Source organism: Westerdykella ornata (assembly GCF_010094085.1).
Source record: "Westerdykella ornata strain CBS 379.55 unplaced genomic scaffold EI97scaffold_1, whole genome shotgun sequence".
Lineage (NCBI taxonomy): Eukaryota > Fungi > Ascomycota > Dothideomycetes > Pleosporales > Sporormiaceae > Westerdykella > Westerdykella ornata.
In genome coordinates, this window is record NW_022986851.1 from 193333 (window position 1) to 214869 (window position 21537).

Here is a 21537-nt window from a genome sequence, read left to right on the forward strand (position 1 = left end):
AGCTGAGGGGGTGTATCAGATGGTAAGCCAGTTTATGGACATCTCATCTAGGACTGGAGAGGAGGACTGAGAGAAACTATCTGTACCGGTACTGTCTGAGGATATGTGGCTAGTGATTCTGCAGTAGCTAGTGTCCTGTGCAGCCTTGGCACCCAGAAAAGAAATATCAAAACCAGTGTCAGGCCCCAGCCTTACACACACAAGCACACCAGAATACAATCAGTCAACCCATCTTCAATCAATCTTTCTGTCACCGTGACATCTTCAGATACCATCAAATCTGACAATACTTATATTGTAGACTTGTACTGCGTACTTGCACTGCGTCCGTACACTGCTAATTCTGCAGAGCTTTCTCGTTGCACCCTTAGGCAGTTTGAATTTTGGCTGGATACCTGATAATAGTCTACCGTACTTGAGACACCTGGCGCCAGCTTATGGAAGAGGAGAAATTGGCTGTCTGCGCAAGGCTAAAGAACGCGTTTGATTTGCTGCGAAATCTTCCCTCTCCTGGCTTCTATGGTGGTATCGGGAGGACTCCCCTTGCCCACCACTTTTTCTGGGATTTGGCCAAATGCCCAGCGATCTGCGGGCCTTTCAGTTCAGAGGCCGAACTTAATGCCGGAATTGTTCGAAAGCCGAGGCAGCAGTCTGAGGAGAACGGAGGATACGTGGACCGAAAGATAAAGTTCTATGAAAGGCATCTGAATGTTGTGTTAAGTGGGCATGATTCGTCTTTTCGCATTCGGATCTACAACGAAAGAACGTCCTGGTCACACGCAGGGGCCATATCAGTGTTGCTATCGTAGACTGGGAGGACGCAGGGTGGTATCCGAGCTACTGGGAATTTTGCCTTGAGTTCGCTACAGCACTATGGGTGGACGACTGGCCAACCGACTCGAAGATGCAATCACGCCTTGGCCGTGTGAGGCTGCCGTCTTCAGGATGCCCTACCAGGAACTGTACTTTTAGAGCGTCCAAGGTAATCTACCGTGTCCGTAGGGGTTAAAGTGTGACTTGTGTAATTCTGATGGATAGCCTGCCTATAATGAAGACAGTCAACCCAGCACTAAAGCCGTTGAAGCGACTTGCCAACAGTTGTATCTCCGAGCAGCGGCCGTTAGACTGCCGAAAGACATGATAGTAGCGTCACATGAGCGATTGGGTTTCGGTACTGTACTGTGTTATGGGATATGTACTGTACACAGTACTGGATCAGATGTATCGGAGGGTTACGTCATCGTCGAAGAAGATAGATGGTACCAACCGGACCCTCCGATCTCCCCACCTCTTTGCAAGAGGCAAACACACATACACACACGCGCGCACACACTCACACACGCACGAATGCACCATGACCGGTGAAATAAGTCCGCCGCCGTCGAAGCGGCGGAGAATAGTGCCGACTCAGACGACAAAACTGCCCGGCCCGCCGTCTCCACCGCCTCCACCGTCTCCAGGCTGTCTGAGAATATACGCCTGGAATATCAACGGCATCGCGCCGTTCTTACCACAGAAAAACCCAATAACCAAATATTTCCAGCCAAAGGCAGGGCCGGCGAGGAGCAACACCGAGAAGCCGCCAAGGGCAGAACCTTCTTTACGAGCCTTTCTTAGCCGACATCACTGGCCAGGCATACTCTTTCTCCAAGAAGTGAAAATATCAGACTCGGACATCGAGACGCAAAATGCCGTCCGCTTGGCCGTGAATGCGCGACTGCCATCTGGAAGGGGAGAAGACGAAGGCCCCCGGTACAAGATCCACTTCACACTTCCCACAGACCGGAAGAATGCGCGTGGGCTGGCAGGCACAGGGAAGGTTTACGGAGTATGCAGCATCGTCCGATCGGACATATATCGTCTCTTTAATTTGTCATGCCGTTTCCGGACTGTAGATTGGGACAAGGAAGGCCGAGTCTCCATTGTGGAACTGACGTCACCTCCAGAAAGCTGTAGTTCTACCAAGATCGCCATCTTTAACATATATGCTGTAAACGGGACAGAAAGTCCGTACAGAGATCCGCGTACGGGAGCAGTAATGGGTACAAGGCATGACAGGAAGTTGGCGTTCCACCGACTGCTCGTGGAGGAATGCATATCCCTGGAGGAGAACGGATGGAATGTGGTTATGGCTGGAGACTTCAATATAGCGCCAGCACGTATGGACGGATACCCGAATCTTCGTACTTTTCCCTGTCAACATGTCTTCAATCGCGCCGACTTCATTTTCAAGTTCTTGGGAAAAGGAGAGCCGAAAACCGGACAAGAAGCGAAGCAATGGCATGGCGTGGATATCTGGAGAGCTATGAATCCTGACGTTCGACGCTTCACGTACTACCCACGTACCCGCCAATGGGGAATCAGCTGCGACCGAGTGGACTACTTTCTGATCAGCAAGAAACTCTGGGATGGAGGCCGAGTCGGAGGGGCGGGTATGTTGGACAGCGAGGAGGAACGAGGCCCTAGCGACCATGTGCCAATCTGGGCCGACATCCAGATTCTGACGCCTACTGAAGAGTTTGCTCCAGGGGAATGATCGATATTGCGACACAAATGTGCGATGATCCAAAACCACTACTACGTAAAAGCCGCATCGCTCGATGCGAGCGTCATGTTTGCTCCTTTCGTGGCGCAAGTGAACCAACCCACTACTGCTTGATCACTGGATCCTGGATAAGCTCCTTATCCTGGCCGGTATAATACCGGATCCAATTGAAGATGTACTTGTGCCACAGCAGGCTATTCTCCCGATTCAACACCCAATGTCCCTCATCCGGGAAATGCAAAAACCTTGACGGCACGCCGCGACTTTGCAAGATATTAAACAGCATAACCCCATCGGACACAACGACTCTGTAGTCGAGGTCATTATGAACGATGAATTGGGGCGTGGTGAAGTTGCCGACATAGTCGAGGGGATCCCAGAGGGCGTAGTTTTCGGGGTTGTCCCAGACGGTGCCGTTTTGGTCCTTTTGGATGAACCAGAGTTCTTCGGTGGCGTAAGCGCCGCGTTGGCTGAGCTTGCCATCGTGAGAGACGATGGCTTTGAATTTCTTGCCGAGGGCGTGGCCCTGGATCCAATTCATCCTGTCGGACATGTCAGTGTCTTGCTGGGGTGTGAGGATCTCGCGGAGAATGCTCGACCTACATAAAGGCCCCGTAACTTGCACCCGCAGCAATAGCGTTGTCGGTGTCAATGTAGGGAATGTTCTTCCTCATGTACTCGAAAGCCTCCTCAAGATCCGTATATGGCGTCCCTCCCCAGTTATTCGCAATTTTATCCGTAAACTCCTGGCCATAACTCGGCGTTCCTGTGAACTGCACGGTAGTTACGACGAAGCCTTGGTCCGCCCAAAGGCGCAGATTCCACCTTGTGCTCCAGTTATCGCCTTGTGCGACCTGCGGTCCACCGTGCACGATGAATGCTAGAGGGTACTTCTTTGCGGGGTCGAAGTCGGTGGGCAGGAAGACGAAGGTTTGGATGTTATCGCCATCCTTGTTCTGGAACCAGAAGTATGTGGTAGAGTTTTCCTGGAGGCCGGCAAGCTCGGGATCGACTTCGTTGGCAGTGAACAAGACCTTCTTATCGGAGCCCGGTTTTTGCACGTAGAACATACGGCTTGTCCAGCCAGATGCGGCGGAAACGAGAACCGAGCCGTCGGGCAGAACGGAGAAGTCGGACACGTAGGTGTCCTCACCGGTGAAATTCTCGGGTTTGTAGGAAGCTTCGGCTTCGTAGGGGACGACCCAGAGTCGGTTCATGGCGTTCAGTTCTGAGGCGACGTAAAGGTGTCCCTCCGGGCCCCATGCGAGACCAGATGGTGTGGAATCCCAATCTTCAGCCACCGATTTGACTTCGGACTTCAACCCATCGACAGTAGCGACATATAGCTTGAAGCGGTCGGACTCGTAGTAGATCCCGTCTTGCTGCCCGTAAGCCAACTTCGTTCCATCGGGCGACCATCTCGGATACCCAGAGGCACCTTGCGCAGTCTTGGGAGCGCTAGTGTTTGGTCCATTAACCGGGACCGCGACTTCCGACCCATCGTGCGGGACCAAGTAGATGTAGCTGGCCGTATAGTTGGCCTTGGACAGATGTGGAGATTTGGTGAGGAATGCCACCGTCTTCCCGTCAGGAGAGATGTCGTAGTCGCCTTGATCACCGAACGGCTGCACCGGGGTTTCCGGGCGGGTGACTGTCGCGTTAATCCCCCAGAGAAGATTCTTCACCTTGCCATTGAAGCTGAGCTTTCCACTCCCAGTCGCGTTCGCCTTCTCCGCAGTCAGCACGCCGCTGAAGATGGAAAACCGCTCGTGTGTAATGTATTCATTCCAATGGCGCACGAAGGTGTTGTCATAGAGGCCCCCGCTACTCAGGGGTTTGCTGGCGAGTTCTTCATTGTACGCCGACCCGTTGTTCCAGTACGCTTTGGTGTTGACGACGAAATTGATGTTTCCGGATTTCGTCTGGACAGCTTTGAGACCGGCGAACGGCGCGTTCAGAGAGGCGACTAGCGTACTATCCCTCTGTTTTCAGTGTCGAGGTTATATGATACGTGACGAAAGAGGCTTACGGCGCAAAATCACGGACATCGGCAGTCCACAACGTCACACCTCCAGGAACCTCCTCGTTTGTCTCATTGATGTACAAGATACTTGTATTCACTGGCCCTACCCAGACTACCTCGGACACGGCGGAGTCAAACGGCGCATCGGTGATGTTGCCGCTTGCAATGTCAAGGATGTGCCAGGTTGTCTTAGATTTGTGCGTGGTCCAGTTGTAACGGGTCGAGGAGAAGAGAGCGATTTCCTATCGTTGAAAAGTCAGGATCTATCCCGGTTTCACACGGGTGGGCTCGTGCAATGGAATCTTACTCCGCTGGGGTTCACGTTGGCGGTACTGCGACGCGGAGCCGCAAGCATGTCTCTAGAGCATCATCAACAAAGTCGTTCTCCGCAGCCGCGGACCACACAATCTGCAGCCAGATGAGTACGCACTCGGTAGAAAGAGCCCATGCCGAGCCCATGACGGCGCTGGCCGCCAGGACGATCTTCCGCAAAGCCATCTGGCAAGCTCAAGGTCAATAACTCGCTCAGGGCTCGGGGTTTGAAAGTAGCAGATCCTGCAAACGCAGAGAAAGCTGGGGCCCTGCGGTCTACTTGTATCGTCGTCTAGTACCGATATCCGTCATCACACCTCATATGCATCCCTAAACTGTCCGTCAATGGCCGAGTCTTGGGCTCGGACCGTGGTTCGATTTCTCGGAATGTTGCATGCTTGCTCGCTTTGGAGCTGTGCGGTTCGCCGCGGCGATTACCAGCGTCCCATCACATCATCTATCCATGGACTCGTAAGCGACTGCCGTACCGTACCGCACAGTATATCCCAGGAGGGAAGAGGCCATTGGTAGAGATGCTGCCAAGGCTCCGTACAGGTGCATGGGAGGGAATATCCACCTTCCACATTTAACCGTTGCCGAGACAGGTTCCTGGACGGGCATCAAGGAAACGGGGAGATGGGAGACTGGGGTGACTCGGTGAGGATACGTCAAGAGGGTGCGGAGTACGGAGGTACATCATGATGAGAGGGAGGAGGATGATGACGACGGCCAGGGAGCGAGAAGGTCCTTCCTCGGAAGGGAAGGTCAATGCGAGGCGATATCCAGGTACCCAGATATACCAGTACGTACTTGTAGATGCATGCATATGCATGTGGACAGACAGTCAGGGCGCAGGGCCGCCGGACAATCTTATTAGTAATCTTTCCAACCGCAAACGATACCCTTGCAATTGTACTACTATCATGTCCAAGAGGGTTTGTCGCTTCTTAAGGCCAATGTAGCAATTTGATTCCAGCATTTGGTCATTGCTGTTTTGTATCAATTTCACTGCGACTTTTCCGATCACCAGACACTGCCCGTTTTCCTTGATTTCGAGAGGGCTGCTGAGGGGGATGAAGTAAATCTATGCCCGCAAGAAGTACGAAGACATAGATGGTAAAGTGCAGGCACAGTCAACGGCTTCACTGTGTTGGGCTGCCGCGCCATCGCCCTCGTCGAAACGGCCCTTCTGCATGTAGCCGCATTTTCGGAGTCGTCTGGTTGTGGGGTATTGGTCATATCTGATATGACGATGGAATGCATATGGGATCAATCCCAAGGCCGTCGTACGGATTTGATATGGAAACGGATTCGGCTGGCGGCACCCATAGATCAATTGATACCAACACAAAATGCCCGCTGTGAGCCCATGCTTTGATGAGCTTTATACCCTTTCCCCTATGCTCGTGGACATTAACAAGGTAAGAAGACATGAGCCAAGTCCTCATATCGGAAACGAAAGAGGTATAGACAGAAGAAAACAAGAAAATGAAAGAATAAGATGCCACCACCCACCAAGCCGAGCCAAAGTGAAGAACAAGAACCGCAACCGCACTGGAACCCTCCGAACATCTGAACATCGCAATCTCCCTGCTATAACCTCCAACGTTCGCATCCAAAACCGTTTTGGCTCCACCGAAGTCCGCCGCCGCCGCGCCCCAATTATTCATACCAGCCGTTCTGTCGTTTCCGTTGCCAACTCCGTTTTAGGCAGGCGTCACGCTGCGACTATCCCTATCCCTCCCTCGACTGAGCAAACCCTTCCTGCTCGTCGGGCTCTTCGGCTCCTTGCCAACGATACTCCCTGGCCTACTGTCCCTAGGCTCAAAGCTACTCCTCACGACCACAATCCCAGGTCCGACCGATATACTCTTCTCACCACCAGCACCCTGGTCATCAATGAAGAATTGCGCTTCGCCGAGCTCCTCGTCATGGCCGAACGTAGAGTGATCCTTGACGATGACGCGGAAGGATGAATCGGCCGTACACGGCACCTTGACGTTCTCGTTCTCGAAGACGACGGAACCGGAGGACGTCTTGATGTGCTTCGTCTTGTGCACTTCCTTAGGACCCTTGGGTGAATCCATACGCACATGAACACGCACATTCGTTCCAGGCGGGAACCCGTTCGCAGCCACAACCGTCAGGTTCGCGTAGCCGGCATCACCAATTACCCCACCACCAGCGCCAAAGGCACTGGCGAAACTCTGTGCACCCCAGCTCTTAGCTCGGTGATGAGAGGTACCACTGGCGCTAGCAACGGGACTTCCGCCATCGGCCCCTTCGACGGAGATGACGGGTTGATCCTCAGCAGTCGTTGGCCGTGACTCATCGACTTCTTCCGGCTTCTCTCCACGAGACTTTCTGCGTTTGAAGCCACGGCCGAGGAATGTACCTGCTCGAACGACGCCTCCTCCAACAAGCACGGCACCCTTGCCGACGCCCTTGACAGGAGCGCCAATGACCTTACCTGGGACAGCGAAGGTCCCTGAGAAGGTGCTGGACCCTTGACGAGACCGCATGACGTAGTCTGGCTTGAACAACATCTTAAGCCGTATGGCGCCAGATTTTCCATCAAGCCCAAGGGTAATCTCTTGGGCCTGGAACGGTTCCAGTAGGTTGAGATCAATCGCGGCCTTGCCAAGGAAGTCTGCCTTGTCTCCAAAATCCCAATCGTAAACATGAACTTCGAAATGGGCAGCTGTGCGGCTTCGCACCTGCACCTCGAAGAACTCGTTCCACGCTGGATGCAGCGTCTTCTTCTGTACCTTCGTCTTGTGTACTTCCTTATCATTCAATATGAACTTGCAGTATGGGTCAGAATAACCGTTCCGGTCGGCAGCTGGGAGGTCAGCTGCATCCAGGACGTCGACACGGAGCGTTCCCTGGTTGTTGAATGATTCGCTCGGATCCAGGCGCATCTTCACGGGGAGATATTTGAGCGACACGGTGATCTTATTGTCGCGGCCATGATCGTCCTTGAGAGTGAGTTGGGTCGGCGTGTACTGCGATGCATTAGTCGAATGCATCCCGGAAGCGGTCTTGCCCACTGTCTTACCAAGCACCTTCTCAGAGTGTCCAGAGTATTCCCTGTGAGCTTGGCGATGATGTGATCTTCGTCATTTTCTCCCTTCTTGTCTACGTGCTCAACGATACGCAGTGTCATCTTCGAGAAATCCAGTTCTCGAACCATGGCATCACCGACTGGGATTTGTGAGCAAAACGTCCAATGCTGGGCGTAGGATATCCTTACCTTCGTTGAAAACCATGTGTCGACTCTTGATCTTGGAAGTGGTATAGCACGGGAAGGCCATATCATCCATGATGATATCGACATACGCTCCAGTATCGGCGAACTCGCCTTCGTGAATCTTGAAGACGACGAGACCAGACTCTGGAAAGAGTTAGCAATTTGTCTCGAAGTTTTCATAGGGCGAACGGGTGATGTCTGCCCTTCGATGTAGGTGCAAGAAACATAACGAGTCTGCACTTACCGTAATGCTGAAGATCGTCGGGGGTGAGCCGCAGCTTCTCAACGGATTTCCTTTCCTGGACTGTCTCCTCCTGCTTGCCCTCGTTCTTGTCCAGCTCTCTGGCCAGATCTGGGTTGGCAGCACCCCCAGTGGATTGACCGGATTGAGCGGACTTGAGCGATGAGATGGTCCCAGCGGTTGCGGCCGTCGCACGGGAGGCGCTTGACAGAGTCTTTTTGTGCCCATTCGCCTTCCTTGTTCCATTCGTGACAGGCCCATCCGACATGACTGAGTTTGCTCTTGTGACGCTCTGGGCCTCGCTCTCCTCCTCTTCATCGTCGTCGGGATCCCAAACACGGTAGATGGGGTAGAAGGAGCAGGTATAGCTAAGAGTACCCTTGGGTGACTTGCTCGCGCTCAGTCGCAAGGGATCGGATCGCGGCGTTTTCTCCTCATACGTTTCGTATTCGCCATTGTCGTCTTGCCTGATGAACTCGGAAGCGGCAAGTTCAATATGACCCAGCGGGCGGTCCTTGCCGAGCGTTTCCTCGTCCATAACCTCGAGGACCAGTTTCTCGCGCGTAGAGTGCATCGGTACATAGACGACTTCATCCCAGTCGGGGTTGAGGTTGCTCTTGAACGTCACAGTCCGCCCCTTTTGGATTCCGGAAAGGAGAACCCGGGCATATGGATCTGACTTGCCCATGGCCTCCAAGTTGCGGAGATCGCGAGCGCCCTTGAAATGCACTCTCATGACGCCAATGGGGGTGAGATAACCACCAGAGCCAGCAATGGCGCCTTTGAGAGCGACAGGTCTCCATTGAACCTTCATTTTGACACGGCCAGTTGGCACACCTGCAAGATGGTACCATTCCTGGCCCTTGGCCATCAGCTCGAGCATGTCCTCGAGTCCGATCTGGTAGGTCCCGATGATGGGATCGGTAGCGAGATCTCTGTCATCCTTGAGGACCACACCCAGTTTGGCCTTTTTGCGATCCGTGATCAGGAGTTCCTTGGTGGCGTCAGGCCAGATGGGGTTATTCGTGCGCTTCATAATCCTCGACTTCTGAACCTCGCGTCCGTTAAGAAGCAGGACCGCATACGGGCTCAGCTGGCCAACCAGACTCTTGGTTCCATCCAGATCCTTGGCCTGTTCAACCGTAAACTTGGCAATCCCCGTCCTGGACTCGGGAGGGGGTTCCTGGACGCCATCCACCACAGCACCCTCCAGTACAGGGAAGAAGCGTACGTCTGCCTGAAGGATGCCGCGAGGTCGGCCGCCCGACAGGACCTCCAGGTGCAGATTCTCATGCTCCTGGTCTTCTTCGAGTTGCTCCAGAGCAAATGTTGCGGTGCCAAGCTCCTTGTCTTTGCGGATGTCGTTGTAGTCAAAGATGCCAATGGTCAATGCATCCTTCAAAGAGGTGACGATGACGTTGACAGTCTCATTCCAGCGGGGATTTGCATTCTCGTGAGCGGTTTTTGTGCGAGCCAATGGAGCGCGGTTATTGATGGAGACGACAGCATAGGGATCTGGAGTGCCGGAGAACTTGTCGGGGTTCTTGAGGCCCTGGGCGCCGTGGAAAGTGATCTGGAGCACGCCAATGGCCTGATCGACCGGGTTCCCGGCAAGCATCTTGGCGATTTCGATGGGGAAGACGTTGGGAGCATAGAGCATAGGTCCGAGATTTGCGTGTATCTGCTCCATGATGAAGGCCTCCAGACCGGGGATGAAGTTGATATCGAAACCGAACGTCTCGCCACCAAGGGGCTTGCAGACATAGTCGATCGTAGGACGCTCCAAGAAGCTCGCCTCGACCCTCTCGATATGGGGAAAGGGTAGCTGGAGCTTGAACTTGAGCCTCATCAAGCCGGAAAAGGCCATATCCTCGACGATGACGTCAAGGCCCTTGCTGACGATGCCTTTGCCGACGCGAATCTCGAGCACGACCTTGGGGTTGATCTTGTTCTTGATCTGGCGCGCTGTAAGATCGGCTGTATCATTGGGGGTGAAGCTGAACTTCCAGTCCATCAGGACGATGTCGTCTTCCGTCTTGGGGTACGTCTTGACGTGTTCCAGCCGGGGTGGTTTCGTTCCCAGGACAAACGTCTTCATACGCAGGCCCTCGAGGAAAGCCGGGGTTTGGGTAGACAAAACCTGGTCAACTGATCCCACGATGGTATCGCAGAGAACAGGAGCATAGATGGGCCAGAACTTGACAAGGAAGCTGTTGATCCACTCCAACGTCTCGGTGTCGGATTCCAGCTTGCTCTTGGCCATTTCGCGGTTCAGATCATCGCGAGCATTGCGGCGAAGGCGGCGAATGGAGGTCCGGTAATAGGTGCCGCAGATGGCCATGATGCAGAAGATCCAGCCCAGGCCACCACCCAGTACCGCAACGACCCAAGAGCTGAGGCAGGCAAAGATGATGACGCCCGTGTTATGATACCAGTCGCCATAGAACTTTTCTTCCAGGCGGCCCTCGAGCCACGTTTGGTGGTCCAACAGTGTTGTCTCGTCTTGCTCTTCATCTGAGCCTGGCAAGCCGAATCTCGGGGCCCAGCCAACCCTTTCCCATCGGGCTTCCTCGTCCAGCTCGAGAGGCTTCCCATTGGGCTTTGCCGAATCTGGCGTGGGGACTTGTTGTATGGCGCCGGCCTTGTCGGGTGAGGGGAGGTCGTACTGGGGCCCGACCGATTTGTCCTACGGGTTCTGTCAGAACTTGGTTGGCATTGAGGTGTTGGACGGACGAGGACTTACGGCATCGGAAACGAGCACTGCAGCCTTGGGTTTCCGCTCGTGGCGGAGGCCGTCTGGAATACGCTAACAGAGATGGTCAGCACCGTCTTGTAGCAAGGCAAGGGCAGCAAGGGTCGAGTCGATACGCACCGCCTGGGCAGCCGCTCGCTTCTCCTCTATGGTGGCATCGGGGTTGAATTCAAGGGCGGCGCTGCCCCCCTTCCTTGCCTCATTGACAACGAAGTCTTCTGCGGCCCGAGGTGAGAGGTTTGAGTGGGGGTCTTGTGCAGCCTCCAAGGCGCCCTGCTGCTTGAGCTCCGAGGCGCGGGTGGAGGTGGACTCCATGGCTGAGGAAACCGATGGGCTGCGGGAGGAGAGGTCAATGACAATGACGAGGCACAGTAGTCGATTGGGGCTTGGGCGGCAGCTACTGCGCAGTAAGGACAGTGTAGACTATGGCATCTACAGGAGCGCCGATGGTCGACTTGCAAGCTGAGGTCCAGGGGGGGCGCGCGGCAGTCGGCTGTGCCGCAGCGGCAGAAGGGGTTATTCGGAGGCGGCGCGAATGTTGAAGCTGGGAGGATTTTACTGTGATGGTGGGTGTGATGGTGTGGTATCGTGGGAACGGGTGCTCCCGTTCAATGCTGGATCAAAGTGGAGTGCCCACAGCAACGTCGACGTGTTGTTTTGCAAGTAGCTGGAGTGGAGCCTTTTTCGTGTGGGCCCGGCGCGTGGAGCTGGGGGAGCTGGGGGTTGATGGGGTGATGACGTCCGCCCCGACCATCCATGGATGGGAAATGGCGATCGGGCGAGGGGGGGACACGTCAGGGGGAGGAGGGGGAGGGGAGCTCGGACGCTTGCAATGGACAGGGGAGAGTTGGGCAGTATGTACCAGTCAGTACACGGGTAGAAGCGATTGAAGAAGGTGGTGGTGGTGGTGATGGTGAAGGTGGATGGATGGATGGATGTGAGGGTGAAGCTGAGAAAATGGTCCCGTCTACTGTGTACATAGTACCTCTACTTGTATGTACAGCTGCCAGAGGAAGAGGAAGGAGCTGGCAGCAGGGATACCTTGAAAGATCTATCCGACAAGGGTTAGCGAGACTTGGCAACCAGATCGATCTTGTTCCCAAGGTTCCAACAAGGTTCCAAGGCTGATTGATTGACTGGCATGACCAAGGACACAAGTACATACTGTGTACTGTAAAATACAAGTAGGGCTGTACAGAGTACAGAGTAGGGTAGCTAAGACCATCGTATCCGTATGATATCTCTCACGCTTTTCATCCGAGTGCGAGTCCACATGTACAATGGAGCGTAGAGCCCCCCACCCTCGACCATGACTGTTGTGCACCCACCCTACACAATTGGACCCCAAAACCAAAGTAAAGTAGAGTCCAATGTCTTCATTTCTCGTATTGTCCAACGCATATCATCATCAGATCATCACACACCCATGTCCCATGCACTCGTTGCCTCGTCGTGACCATCATCTCCGACCCCCTTAAACGCCATGCCGCTTCAAGGACAAGAGTATAAGTCGAAGAAGAAAAGACATATATCAAGAAAAAGAGGGGGAAAATAGAAAGGGAGGAAGAAAGAAAAATACAGACACTGGGAACTGGGAACTCCTCACCGCCACGGCGGCTCCGCTGCATACCTCCGCCCTCCCACTCCATCCTGCACTCCTCCTGCCCCGCCAACATACCTCGCCCTCACTCTTCCATCGCGCCCCCGCTCCTTCGAGTGCTCTCGCTCGTCCCACCCATCCTTCACGCGGTCGTGGCTCCTCGTCCGCAGCATGTCCCCCCGAACCCCCATCCTCTCCTCCGGGTACCCGTCGCTCCTTCGCCGTTCGTCTTCATAAGGTCGACTGCACCGTGAGCTGGGCGAGTTGTACTTGTCCCTACCCCTCTCCCTCTCTCTGTCCCTTTCTCTGGGCCTCTCCCGTTCTCTTGCATATCCACCGTCCGTGTCACTGACCTTCGCCACGTATCGAATCTCTTCCGGCCGATTCGACGTGCGTGCCGGCCCTGCTGCCGACCTCCGCTCGTAACCATACGCGTGCGCCTGTAGCTGAGCCACATGGGTGGCGAAGAGGGGCGACTTTGTTGGGCCGTACAGAGGAGGCGGGGGTCCATCAGCCTGCTTCCTTCGCGGGTCCGGCTTGGTATCGTGGCTATACCTCCTTTCTCGTTCCCCGTAGTACGCGGGGAAGTACTCTGGTGGGCTTGAGGGAGGGTGGCTACGTCTGTGCCTGAGAACGGGGGACGTGCGATACAATCGAGGCCTGTCCGACTCGGAATCCGAGTCGCTCGTGGATGCCGAGCCTTCCCTTCGGGGTGCATGCGGTCGCTTGCGCTCTGGAGGCGCATATGTGTGATGGTGGATCGGAGGTGGGACCGACGCAAGAGGAGTGGCATCAAGGCTGTCGTCAGAGTATTCTTCGTCCGTGTCTCTTCTGGGCCGGTCTTTCCTCCGGTCCCGATGGAAGGGGTTCAACATATGTCTAACCCTACCCACCACACCGCCCCAATCCTCCGAGTAGCTTGCTTGCTTAGAATACTGTCTCGCATAGCCAGCCCTGGGCCTTTCGCGTCGGTAGAGGGGATCGGAGAAGTAGGACGCAGCGCCACGCCTCTCCTCCTCCGATATCTCGCTGGATGACCGCGGCCCGTCGTCGCGCACCTCGACGCGCACCCTGGCCGTCTCCTCTTTCCCAGCTGTTTCCATCTCGGCCTCGCGCTTCAGACGCTCAGCCACGCTCTGGTACCATTCTTCCATGGCCTCATCCGGGCGGTCCGGGAAGCACTCCTTTGGAAGCAGCTTGGGGAACACCTGCCCAGTCAACGGGTCTTTGACGTCGAACAATTCCACCGCCTTCTGTAAGAATCGCGCATGCTCCTCCGGACCGAGTAGCAGCTGAATCGTCTGCCAGGTCACGAACCCTTTCGCCTTGAGCGCAGGAACGGTCGGTGCCGAGTATCCATCATCTTCCGGCGTCGGTTGCAGGCTGTGCAATGCGCCCAGCGCACGGTATATAAAGGAAATCGACGATGGCGGCGTTTCGACAAAGAGAACATCATAGTCTCCGCCGACAGCCCGGTAGAAGGCGGCGAGTTGGGTGGGCTTGAGATCCGAACAGTCGTGAGGTTCAAACTTGGTGCTCTGGGGGGTTCCACAATTAGTTGTTACAACATCAGCGCATAGATGCAGGAAGCCTACAATGACTGTTGCAATGCCCTTCAATAGCCTGTCCAACATGTCTGTGCCGCACCGGTCCTCTTTGATCAGGAATCCCCAGTACTGTAGCGCTTCTCTATGAGCGGCATCGGTCGTTGTTTTCTTGCTATCTTGATTTTCCGTAGTCATGATAAACCATATGCATGTCCTGTCAGCTTTTCGAAGGGGAGGGGTTGGAGGATCATGAGCTGTGAGCGCGCAATATCACGGTAAACGTGCGAGCGTGTTGTGGAACGATGGCGTAGCCTGCGCTGCAGGTGTATCAGAGACGAAAGGGAGGGAGCCCAGCCTGTAGGGTGCCTTGCACAGGCCCCCGTGGAAAGAGAGGCACGGCACGAGGAATGCGTTGTCATGCGTTCAGGAATGGGGTCTTGGGGGGGTGCCTAGGTGGTGAGAGCTTGGTGAGCTGACATGGTGGGGTAGGGTATTTGATAAATAAATAACTCGTTACATTCGACAACAAGCCACCATCTATCGGCCTTTTATTCTTTCTTTCATCCCGCACAGCCTACACCTTGGGAACCTACTAATTATATCACTGGGATTCGGCAATGGTCATTTTCTGGGATTGATTGCTCTTTGTAGGCAATCGCTTCGAGGTGTATGATTCCCGAGGCATGGACACGTTCTCTCGCAATGCCTCATTGCATGCATGTGCTGACAATGCGTAGCTTTTCATCATTCTGAAGGCAGCATGACGGACTTTTGGGAATCGTCAGACTTGGGATTGGCCGAAGAGAGGGTTCGCTACACAGCATGGCAGGCACATGTTGCCGGCCATGACGCTGCCGACACGATCGCTGTCCAAAACCTCCAGGTGACAGTCGAGGCAGGCAACGACGCATGGGGACGCAGGAGAAATCAGCCCTGTTTGGTCACAGTCAAGATGCACCTGGCCAATCCGTTCCTCGCGGCCGCTCAAGCGGACTCGCTGGATGCCAGTACCGTCCACTATGGGATCCTGAGTAAGAACATTCGATCCACCATTGAGACCAGCAAGGGGTCGTACGTCAACACAGAGGCTTTATTGCGTGACATCCGCGCAGCTGTCGAGCGGACCACTGGAGCGACTCGGCTGAGGGCTCTCGAACTGGGCATCTTCTACCCGAAAGGAAGCCTTCTGGGTGATGGTGCTGGAGCCGTCCTCTGCCAGTCGAAGGATGCTCGGGGCCACAGGGTCTGCTTAGGGATGTACCTCAAGAATGTGCGGATTCCCTGCATCATCGGCGTCAATGCGAATGAGAGACAACAGAAGCAACCTGTAGTCGTAAACCTTTGGATTGACCCCATCCCCACCCCACTTCTGGACCAACAGCACGCCATGGAGCGGAGGCTGGTGGATGTAGGGTCCCTCGGCGCCCATGTAGCAGAAGCGGTGTATGCTGACGAAGGGTTCTAGTTTGTGTCGGAATCGTCTTTCGAGACGCTCGAAGCCTTGTCGACCCAAGTGGTGGACGAGATGGCCAAGATGTTCCATCAGGTCGACGATGGCTTCATCACGCTGCGGGTGGAGAAACCGATGGCGGTGCCATTTGCGGATGGTCCTGTCATTGAGATGCGGAGGCGTATAGCTCGACACAGGCACGAAGCAGAGTGAAGGGGTTCGAGTACCTAGCTACAGTACAGTACCTAGATAACTCCAACAGAGGTACGCTAACTGCTCCTGGAGATTAAAGTGTGGACTTCCTCCCTCGCACGTGTTAGCAGGGGTGCTCAGGGGCGTGGGGGACTGTCGAGATGCCATTCGCCCTCCAATTCACCATTGCTACCCTACGGACGGTCCTCCAGGATCTCTCCTCATCTTAATAATAAACTGCGTGGGACTCGGTACAAGGACAATGCACAGTATGTACATACTGTGGTACTAGGTAGGTCATGGTCGGAGCATAGCGTCAATGCTGATGGAACTGCGGAGTGCCGAGTCCTCCCTACTGTGTACATAATACCTAGGTATGTACAGTACACAGCAGGTTATGGGAACGGGGAGTAGGATACTGGACACAGGGGACCTCTGCAAGCTTTCCAAAGGTTCGCAGTATGTAGTGCCGCCCCCGCCACTCAAGCAAGCCACTTCAGCCACACAAACCGGGATGATATTGTGCTAAACTGGGTTAGGACAGTAGTGGCGGGAAGTGGCGGGAACGGGAGCTATGACGGCATCATTGGATGGAACCGCAATCTACACACTACACAAGTACACATTACATCAGTACTATTGTGCCGATTGTGAAGCAGGGAGAAGAGGGGATGACGAGGGAATATCGTGTACGGAGTAGAGAGAGGCGTTGCTCATGGCGATACATGTGCACAAAAAAAAAGGTACGGCAGTCAGCTCTACACATGACAGGGCATCTCGGTGCCATAGCACAACGCCGTGCCCGCCAGCAATACTGTGTACTTGTACGTACGGAGTAGACATCATCCTCGTTGCTGTGTGCACAGTCGTGTTACTACTGTACTGTGTACTCTACACAGTACCTAACCATGGTTCCGGCGGCACAGAAGGAGGGGTTGTGTTTGGGGGTGGCCGACGCATACACAGTACGGAGTACACAGTACTCGATACAGGCACACCGTTAAGCCGCGGTTTACGGCGGTGGATAGATAGGTCAACTAGTATATAGTACAAGTATAATGCGATGCGAGCAAGTCTCTTCCTCACCAGCCATTTAATTACTGTGTATTATTTCCCCCCTCTTTCTCCCCTCTGTGAAGCGTTTCCGCGGCTTGCCGACCCCACGTCACTGCGCAGTCCCGTGCAGAATTAGCGCCATGGTCATTCCGCCTTTGGTCAAGGGCACCGGGGCCAACCCTGCAACCCTGGGCCCCCCGAAGCTGGCTCCGAACGAGACACAAAAACCAACCAACAAACTTGTTGACCGCCTTCCAAGCTTGCTGCAAACTGCTACACCCACCTCCCCTATCCACCTCTCTACCTACCTCTCTACCTGCCTACAAGTATACTCGCCTCCCCACCTCTCCCCTCCAAGAAAGACCAACCCAGCACAACAATAATGGCCTCCCGCGCAATCCCTACACACTTGAAGCCCTCAGCCGCTGAGTCTGGCGATGACGGCGGCTTCGCCCCGCGACGACATGGAAAGACGCAGTCGCACGTCGTAAGTTGGCCTGGCCTCCTTTGCTTCTGAAGCTCCCATGCCCTTCTCCCCCTCACCCCCTTTTTGCCTCCCCACTCATTGCCTTGTGCCTGCTCCCTCATCATCCTCTGTGCCATTCCTCACAATGGATGGCCCACAGCTTGGTTGGCACCACCTGCCGTGGGCAGTTTGCCCGCCAGTCGTCCCTGCCGACTTCTACACAGTAGGAGAGAAGGAGCCCACCACACGGAGCCGCCAACTCTCACCTGTCCATCCCAGCCGCCTCTTCTCCGCCTTTCCTCAGTTTAGCTCATGTTGGATTCTAACATGGACATTGACCCGTCGCAGGCTTTCGAAAACACTTCGACCAATGTGGCCGCCTCTCAGATGCGCAATGCCCTGAACAAGCTCTGCGATACCGTCACCGACCCGAATGAGAAGAAGGTACGCCGATGGATGAATGGCCTTTGCCGTGACCAATGGACGCTGACCTGCTCTCCAGCGTTTCGAAACCGAAATGGACAACTTCTTCGCTCTCTTCCGACGATATCTGAATGACAAAGCCAAGGGCAATGTCATTGAATGGTCTAGGATTGCGCCTCCCAAGGCCGAGCAGGTGGTCAACTACGACGATCTCGCCAACTCCGAGGCCGTCGAATACCTGAACAAGCTGGCCGTGGTGAAGCTCAACGGTGGTCTCGGTACATCAATGGGTTGTGTCGGCCCCAAATCCGTCATCGAGGTCCGCGATGGCATGTCCTTCCTCGACCTGTCGGTTCGCCAGATTGAGTACCTCAACCGGACCTACGATGTCAACGTGCCCTTTGTGCTCATGAACTCGTTCAACACCGATGCCGATACCGCCAACATCATCAAGAAGTACGAGGGCCACAACATCGACATCCTCACCTTCAATCAGTCAAAGTATCCTCGTGTCCTCAAGGACTCGCTTCTACCGGCCCCCAAGTCGGCGGATTCGGACATCTCCAACTGGTATCCTCCTGGCCACGGTGACGTGTTCGAGTCGTTGTACAACTCTGGCATTCTCGATAAGCTCATCGACCGCGGTATCGAGATCATCTTCCTTTCCAACGCCGACAACCTGGGTGCCGTGGTCGACCTCCGTATCCTGCAGCACATGGTCGACTCCAAGGCCGAGTACATCATGGAGCTTACGGACAAGACGAAAGCCGACGTCAAGGGTGGTACCATTATCGATTACGAGGGTTCTGTTCGCCTTCTGGAAATCGCCCAGGTGCCCAAGGAGCACGTCAACGAGTTCAAGTCCATCAAGAAGTTCAAGTACTTCAACACCAACAACATCTGGATGAACCTCAAGGCCGTGAAGCGCGTTGTGGAGAACAACGAGCTCCAGATGGAGATCATCCCCAACGAAAAGTCCATCCCCGCTGACAAGAAGGGCGAGGCGGACCTCTCCGTTCTCCAGCTCGAGACGGCGGTCGGTGCCGCCATTCGTCACTTCCGCAATGCGCATGGTGTCAACGTGCCCAGGAGACGGTTCTTGCCCGTGAAGACCTGCTCCGACCTCATGCTCGTCAAGTCGGATCTCTACACTCTCCAACACGGCCAGCTCGTCATGGACCCCAACCGTTTCGGCCCGGCACCCTTGATCAAGCTCGGCAGCGACTTCAAGAAGGTCTCCAACTTCCAGGCCCGCATCCCGTCCATTCCCAAGATTGTCGAACTCGATCACCTTACCATCACCGGCAAGGTCACGCTCGGCCGCGGCGTCATCCTCAAGGGCACTGTCATCATCGTCGCGACCGAGGGCAGCACCATTGACATTCCGCCGGGCTCCATTCTGGAGAACGTTGTTGTCCAAGGCTCGCTGAGGCTGCTTGAGCACTAGAATCCCCTTCGTGAGCCTGCGCGGTGGGTGTTCAGCGGTACTGGGAAGTTGCGGCTTTGGGGTGTTCTCCGGTGGTTGCGAGATGGCATGCACTATCGTGTAGTTAGGTTACAGTAAACAAAATTCGCTTCCTTGTGGAAACTGAGCGGTACTGAGCGGTACGGAGCGGTACGCGGGGTGGGGCTTTGAGTTGCCCATGTTCGACTACATCACATTGTAATACATGACGAACCACAAAACATAAAAGTACTTGTACATTGTTAGGACCCGCATAAGTCCTGACACAGCATGCTTCCTGAATTTATGTCCTCGTATCTCCACGCTGCGCCCCAAGTGTGTTGCTACTTATACACCCCTCCCCACAGCTCTGGCAGAGGTCGTGACACTAAAAAGAGAGTAGTGTCCCAAGGTTGTTGTGTTGCATCAGTTGCGGCAAAGCACCCCTGCCCATCTGCCCCTCGAAAGAGCCCCGCCATGGTCCACGGTTTCCAGAAAGCCGCTAACCCAAAACGGGCTCAGGCGGTGGCAGAAAAGATGCGCCTATGGAAACAGCTAGAAGCTGCAAGCTTCCCAGACGCAGCTGCAGCGAAGAGCGGACTCGCAGCGGATTTATTGACCACACACATCACGATTAGCCTCAACGATAAATACTACAGTACAGGAAGTTTTCCTTGCGTCTGTTGCTTCAATACCTCACACCATGGCCGATGCCCTCAAAGCAGAAGGCAACAAGCTCTTTGCCGAAAAGAAGTTTGCCGAGTCCATGTTTGTTTCCCCGCGCATCAAGGGTCGAGGAGAAGCCTGAGACTAACCGCCTACCCAGCGAGAAATTCACACAAGCAATCGAGCTCGACCCAACGAACCACGTACTATACTCGAACAGATCAGGCGCATATGCATCATTGAAGGACTGGCAACATGCTCTCGAAGACGCCAACAAGGTGGTGGAACTCAAGCCGGATTGGTCCAAAGGATGGGGACGAAAGGGCACAGCACACCATGGGGCGAATGATCTTGTACACGCTGCGGAAGCGTTCGAGGAGGCCCTAAGGCTGGACCCCAACAATTCCCAGGCAAAGTCCGGACTGGAGGCCGTCAAGCGCGCTGTGGATGCCGAGGCGGCGCAAGAGGGACGCGGTCTCGACCAGATGTTCAAGGACCCGAACCTGCTTCAGAAGCTTGCGAATAACCCAAAGACTGCCCCTTACCTCGCCGACCCCGAATTCGTGGCGAAGCTCCAACGTTTTGCGCAGAATCCCCAGGGCAGTCCCGGCGACTTCAACGATCCGAGGTTCCTCCAGGTCCTGAGTGTGCTCCTGGGCGTTGACTTGCAGTTTCCTAGCGAGCCAGGTGCTGCTGGGCAGGGCGGTGCTGGACAAAGGGAAGAGGATGTGCCCATGCCCGACGCCGCACCGCCCAAACGGGAGGAGCCGTCAAAGGCCCCCGAGCTAGAGCCGGAACCCGAGGAGGAAAGCGAAGAGGCAAAAGCCGCGAAGGAGGCAAAAGCGAAGGCCGACGAGGAGAAGAAGAAGGGTACCGAGTTCTACAAGAAGAGGCAGTTCGATGAGGCAATTGAGCACTACTCCAAAGCCTGGGAGATGTACAAGGACATCACCTACCTGACCAACCTTGGAGCTGCCAAGTTTGAGAAGGGCGACTACCAGGGCTGCATTGAGGCATGCCAGCAGGCCGTGGACCACGGACGCGAGGTGCTCGCTGACTTCAAGCTGATCGCAAAGTACGTTGATGCACACCAGAGCCTCGCTTTTTACGCCTCGCTAACCCGCTTAGGGCCTTTGCGCGTATCGGCACTGCATACGAGAAAATGGGCGACCTCAGCAACGCGATCCTCTTCTACCAAAAGGCGCAGACGGAACACCGTACGCCAGAGGTGCTCGCCAAACTGCGCGCAGCGGAGAAGGCCAAGATCAAGGCGGAAAAGGAGGCCTACATCAACCCGGAGAAGGCAGAGGAGGCGCGCGAGCTCGGGAATGCCAAGTTCAAGGAAGGGGATTGGCCGGCGGCGGTGGAGGCATACTCGGAGATGATCAAGCGCGCGCCCGACGACCCGCGCGGCTACTCGAACCGTGCGGCCTGCTTCATCAAGCTTCTCTCCTTCCCTTCGGCGGTGCTGGACTGCGATGAAGCCATCAGGCGGGACCCCAAATTCATCCGGGCCTATCTCCGCAAGGCGCAGGCGTACTTTGCCATGCGCGAGTACAGCAAGTGCATC

The 21537-nt window shown here is 55.1% G+C and overlaps 6 protein-coding genes across 6 annotated transcripts; 3 read left to right on the forward strand and 3 right to left on the reverse strand.

The window, feature by feature from the left end:
- Positions 1-1354: 1354 nt before the first annotated feature.
- EI97DRAFT_366613 (DNase I-like protein) lies at positions 1355-2536 on the forward strand (the record flags this gene model as incomplete). The annotated part of the gene is made up of 1 exon (XM_033795041.1): positions 1355-2536. One exon carries the CDS (start codon positions 1355-1357, stop codon positions 2534-2536), a length of 1182 nt encoding a protein of 393 aa, XP_033658175.1.
- Positions 2537-2592: 56 nt separating this feature from the next.
- Positions 2593-5266, reverse strand: EI97DRAFT_3696 (alpha/beta-hydrolase). The gene is made up of 5 exons (XM_033795197.1): positions 4999-5266; positions 4876-4927; positions 4575-4810; positions 3149-4519; positions 2593-3087 (listed from the first exon to the last, which is right to left on the reverse strand). The coding sequence occupies exons 1-5, from the start codon at positions 5064-5066 to the stop codon at positions 2649-2651; spliced, it is 2166 nt and encodes a 721-aa protein (XP_033658176.1). The 5' UTR covers positions 5067-5266; the 3' UTR covers positions 2593-2648.
- Positions 5267-6166: 900 nt separating this feature from the next.
- EI97DRAFT_428736 (tricalbin) lies at positions 6167-11846 on the reverse strand. Its single transcript, XM_033797279.1, has 6 exons — positions 11244-11846; positions 11115-11177; positions 8375-11057; positions 8134-8274; positions 7939-8084; positions 6167-7885 (listed from the first exon to the last, which is right to left on the reverse strand). Exons 1-6 carry the CDS (start codon positions 11436-11438, stop codon positions 6587-6589), a joined length of 4527 nt encoding a protein of 1508 aa, XP_033658177.1. The 5' UTR covers positions 11439-11846; the 3' UTR covers positions 6167-6586.
- Positions 11847-12261: 415 nt separating this feature from the next.
- EI97DRAFT_428737 (uncharacterized protein) lies at positions 12262-14734 on the reverse strand. The gene is made up of 2 exons (XM_033797280.1): positions 14319-14734; positions 12262-14261 (listed from the first exon to the last, which is right to left on the reverse strand). The coding sequence occupies exons 1-2, from the start codon at positions 14463-14465 to the stop codon at positions 12726-12728; spliced, it is 1683 nt and encodes a 560-aa protein (XP_033658178.1). The 5' UTR covers positions 14466-14734; the 3' UTR covers positions 12262-12725.
- A 66-nt stretch (positions 14735-14800) lies between these two features.
- EI97DRAFT_428738 (uncharacterized protein) lies at positions 14801-16063 on the forward strand. The gene is made up of 3 exons (XM_033797281.1): positions 14801-14951; positions 15008-15678; positions 15736-16063. Exons 2-3 carry the CDS (start codon positions 15031-15033, stop codon positions 15931-15933), a joined length of 846 nt encoding a protein of 281 aa, XP_033658179.1. The 5' UTR covers positions 14801-14951; positions 15008-15030; the 3' UTR covers positions 15934-16063.
- Positions 16064-17316: 1253 nt separating this feature from the next.
- EI97DRAFT_428739 (UTP--glucose-1-phosphate uridylyltransferase) lies at positions 17317-19606 on the forward strand. The gene is made up of 2 exons (XM_033797282.1): positions 17317-17878; positions 17937-19606. The coding sequence occupies exons 1-2, from the start codon at positions 17762-17764 to the stop codon at positions 19302-19304; spliced, it is 1485 nt and encodes a 494-aa protein (XP_033658180.1). The 5' UTR covers positions 17317-17761; the 3' UTR covers positions 19305-19606.
- The last annotated feature ends 1931 nt before the right edge of the window (positions 19607-21537 follow it).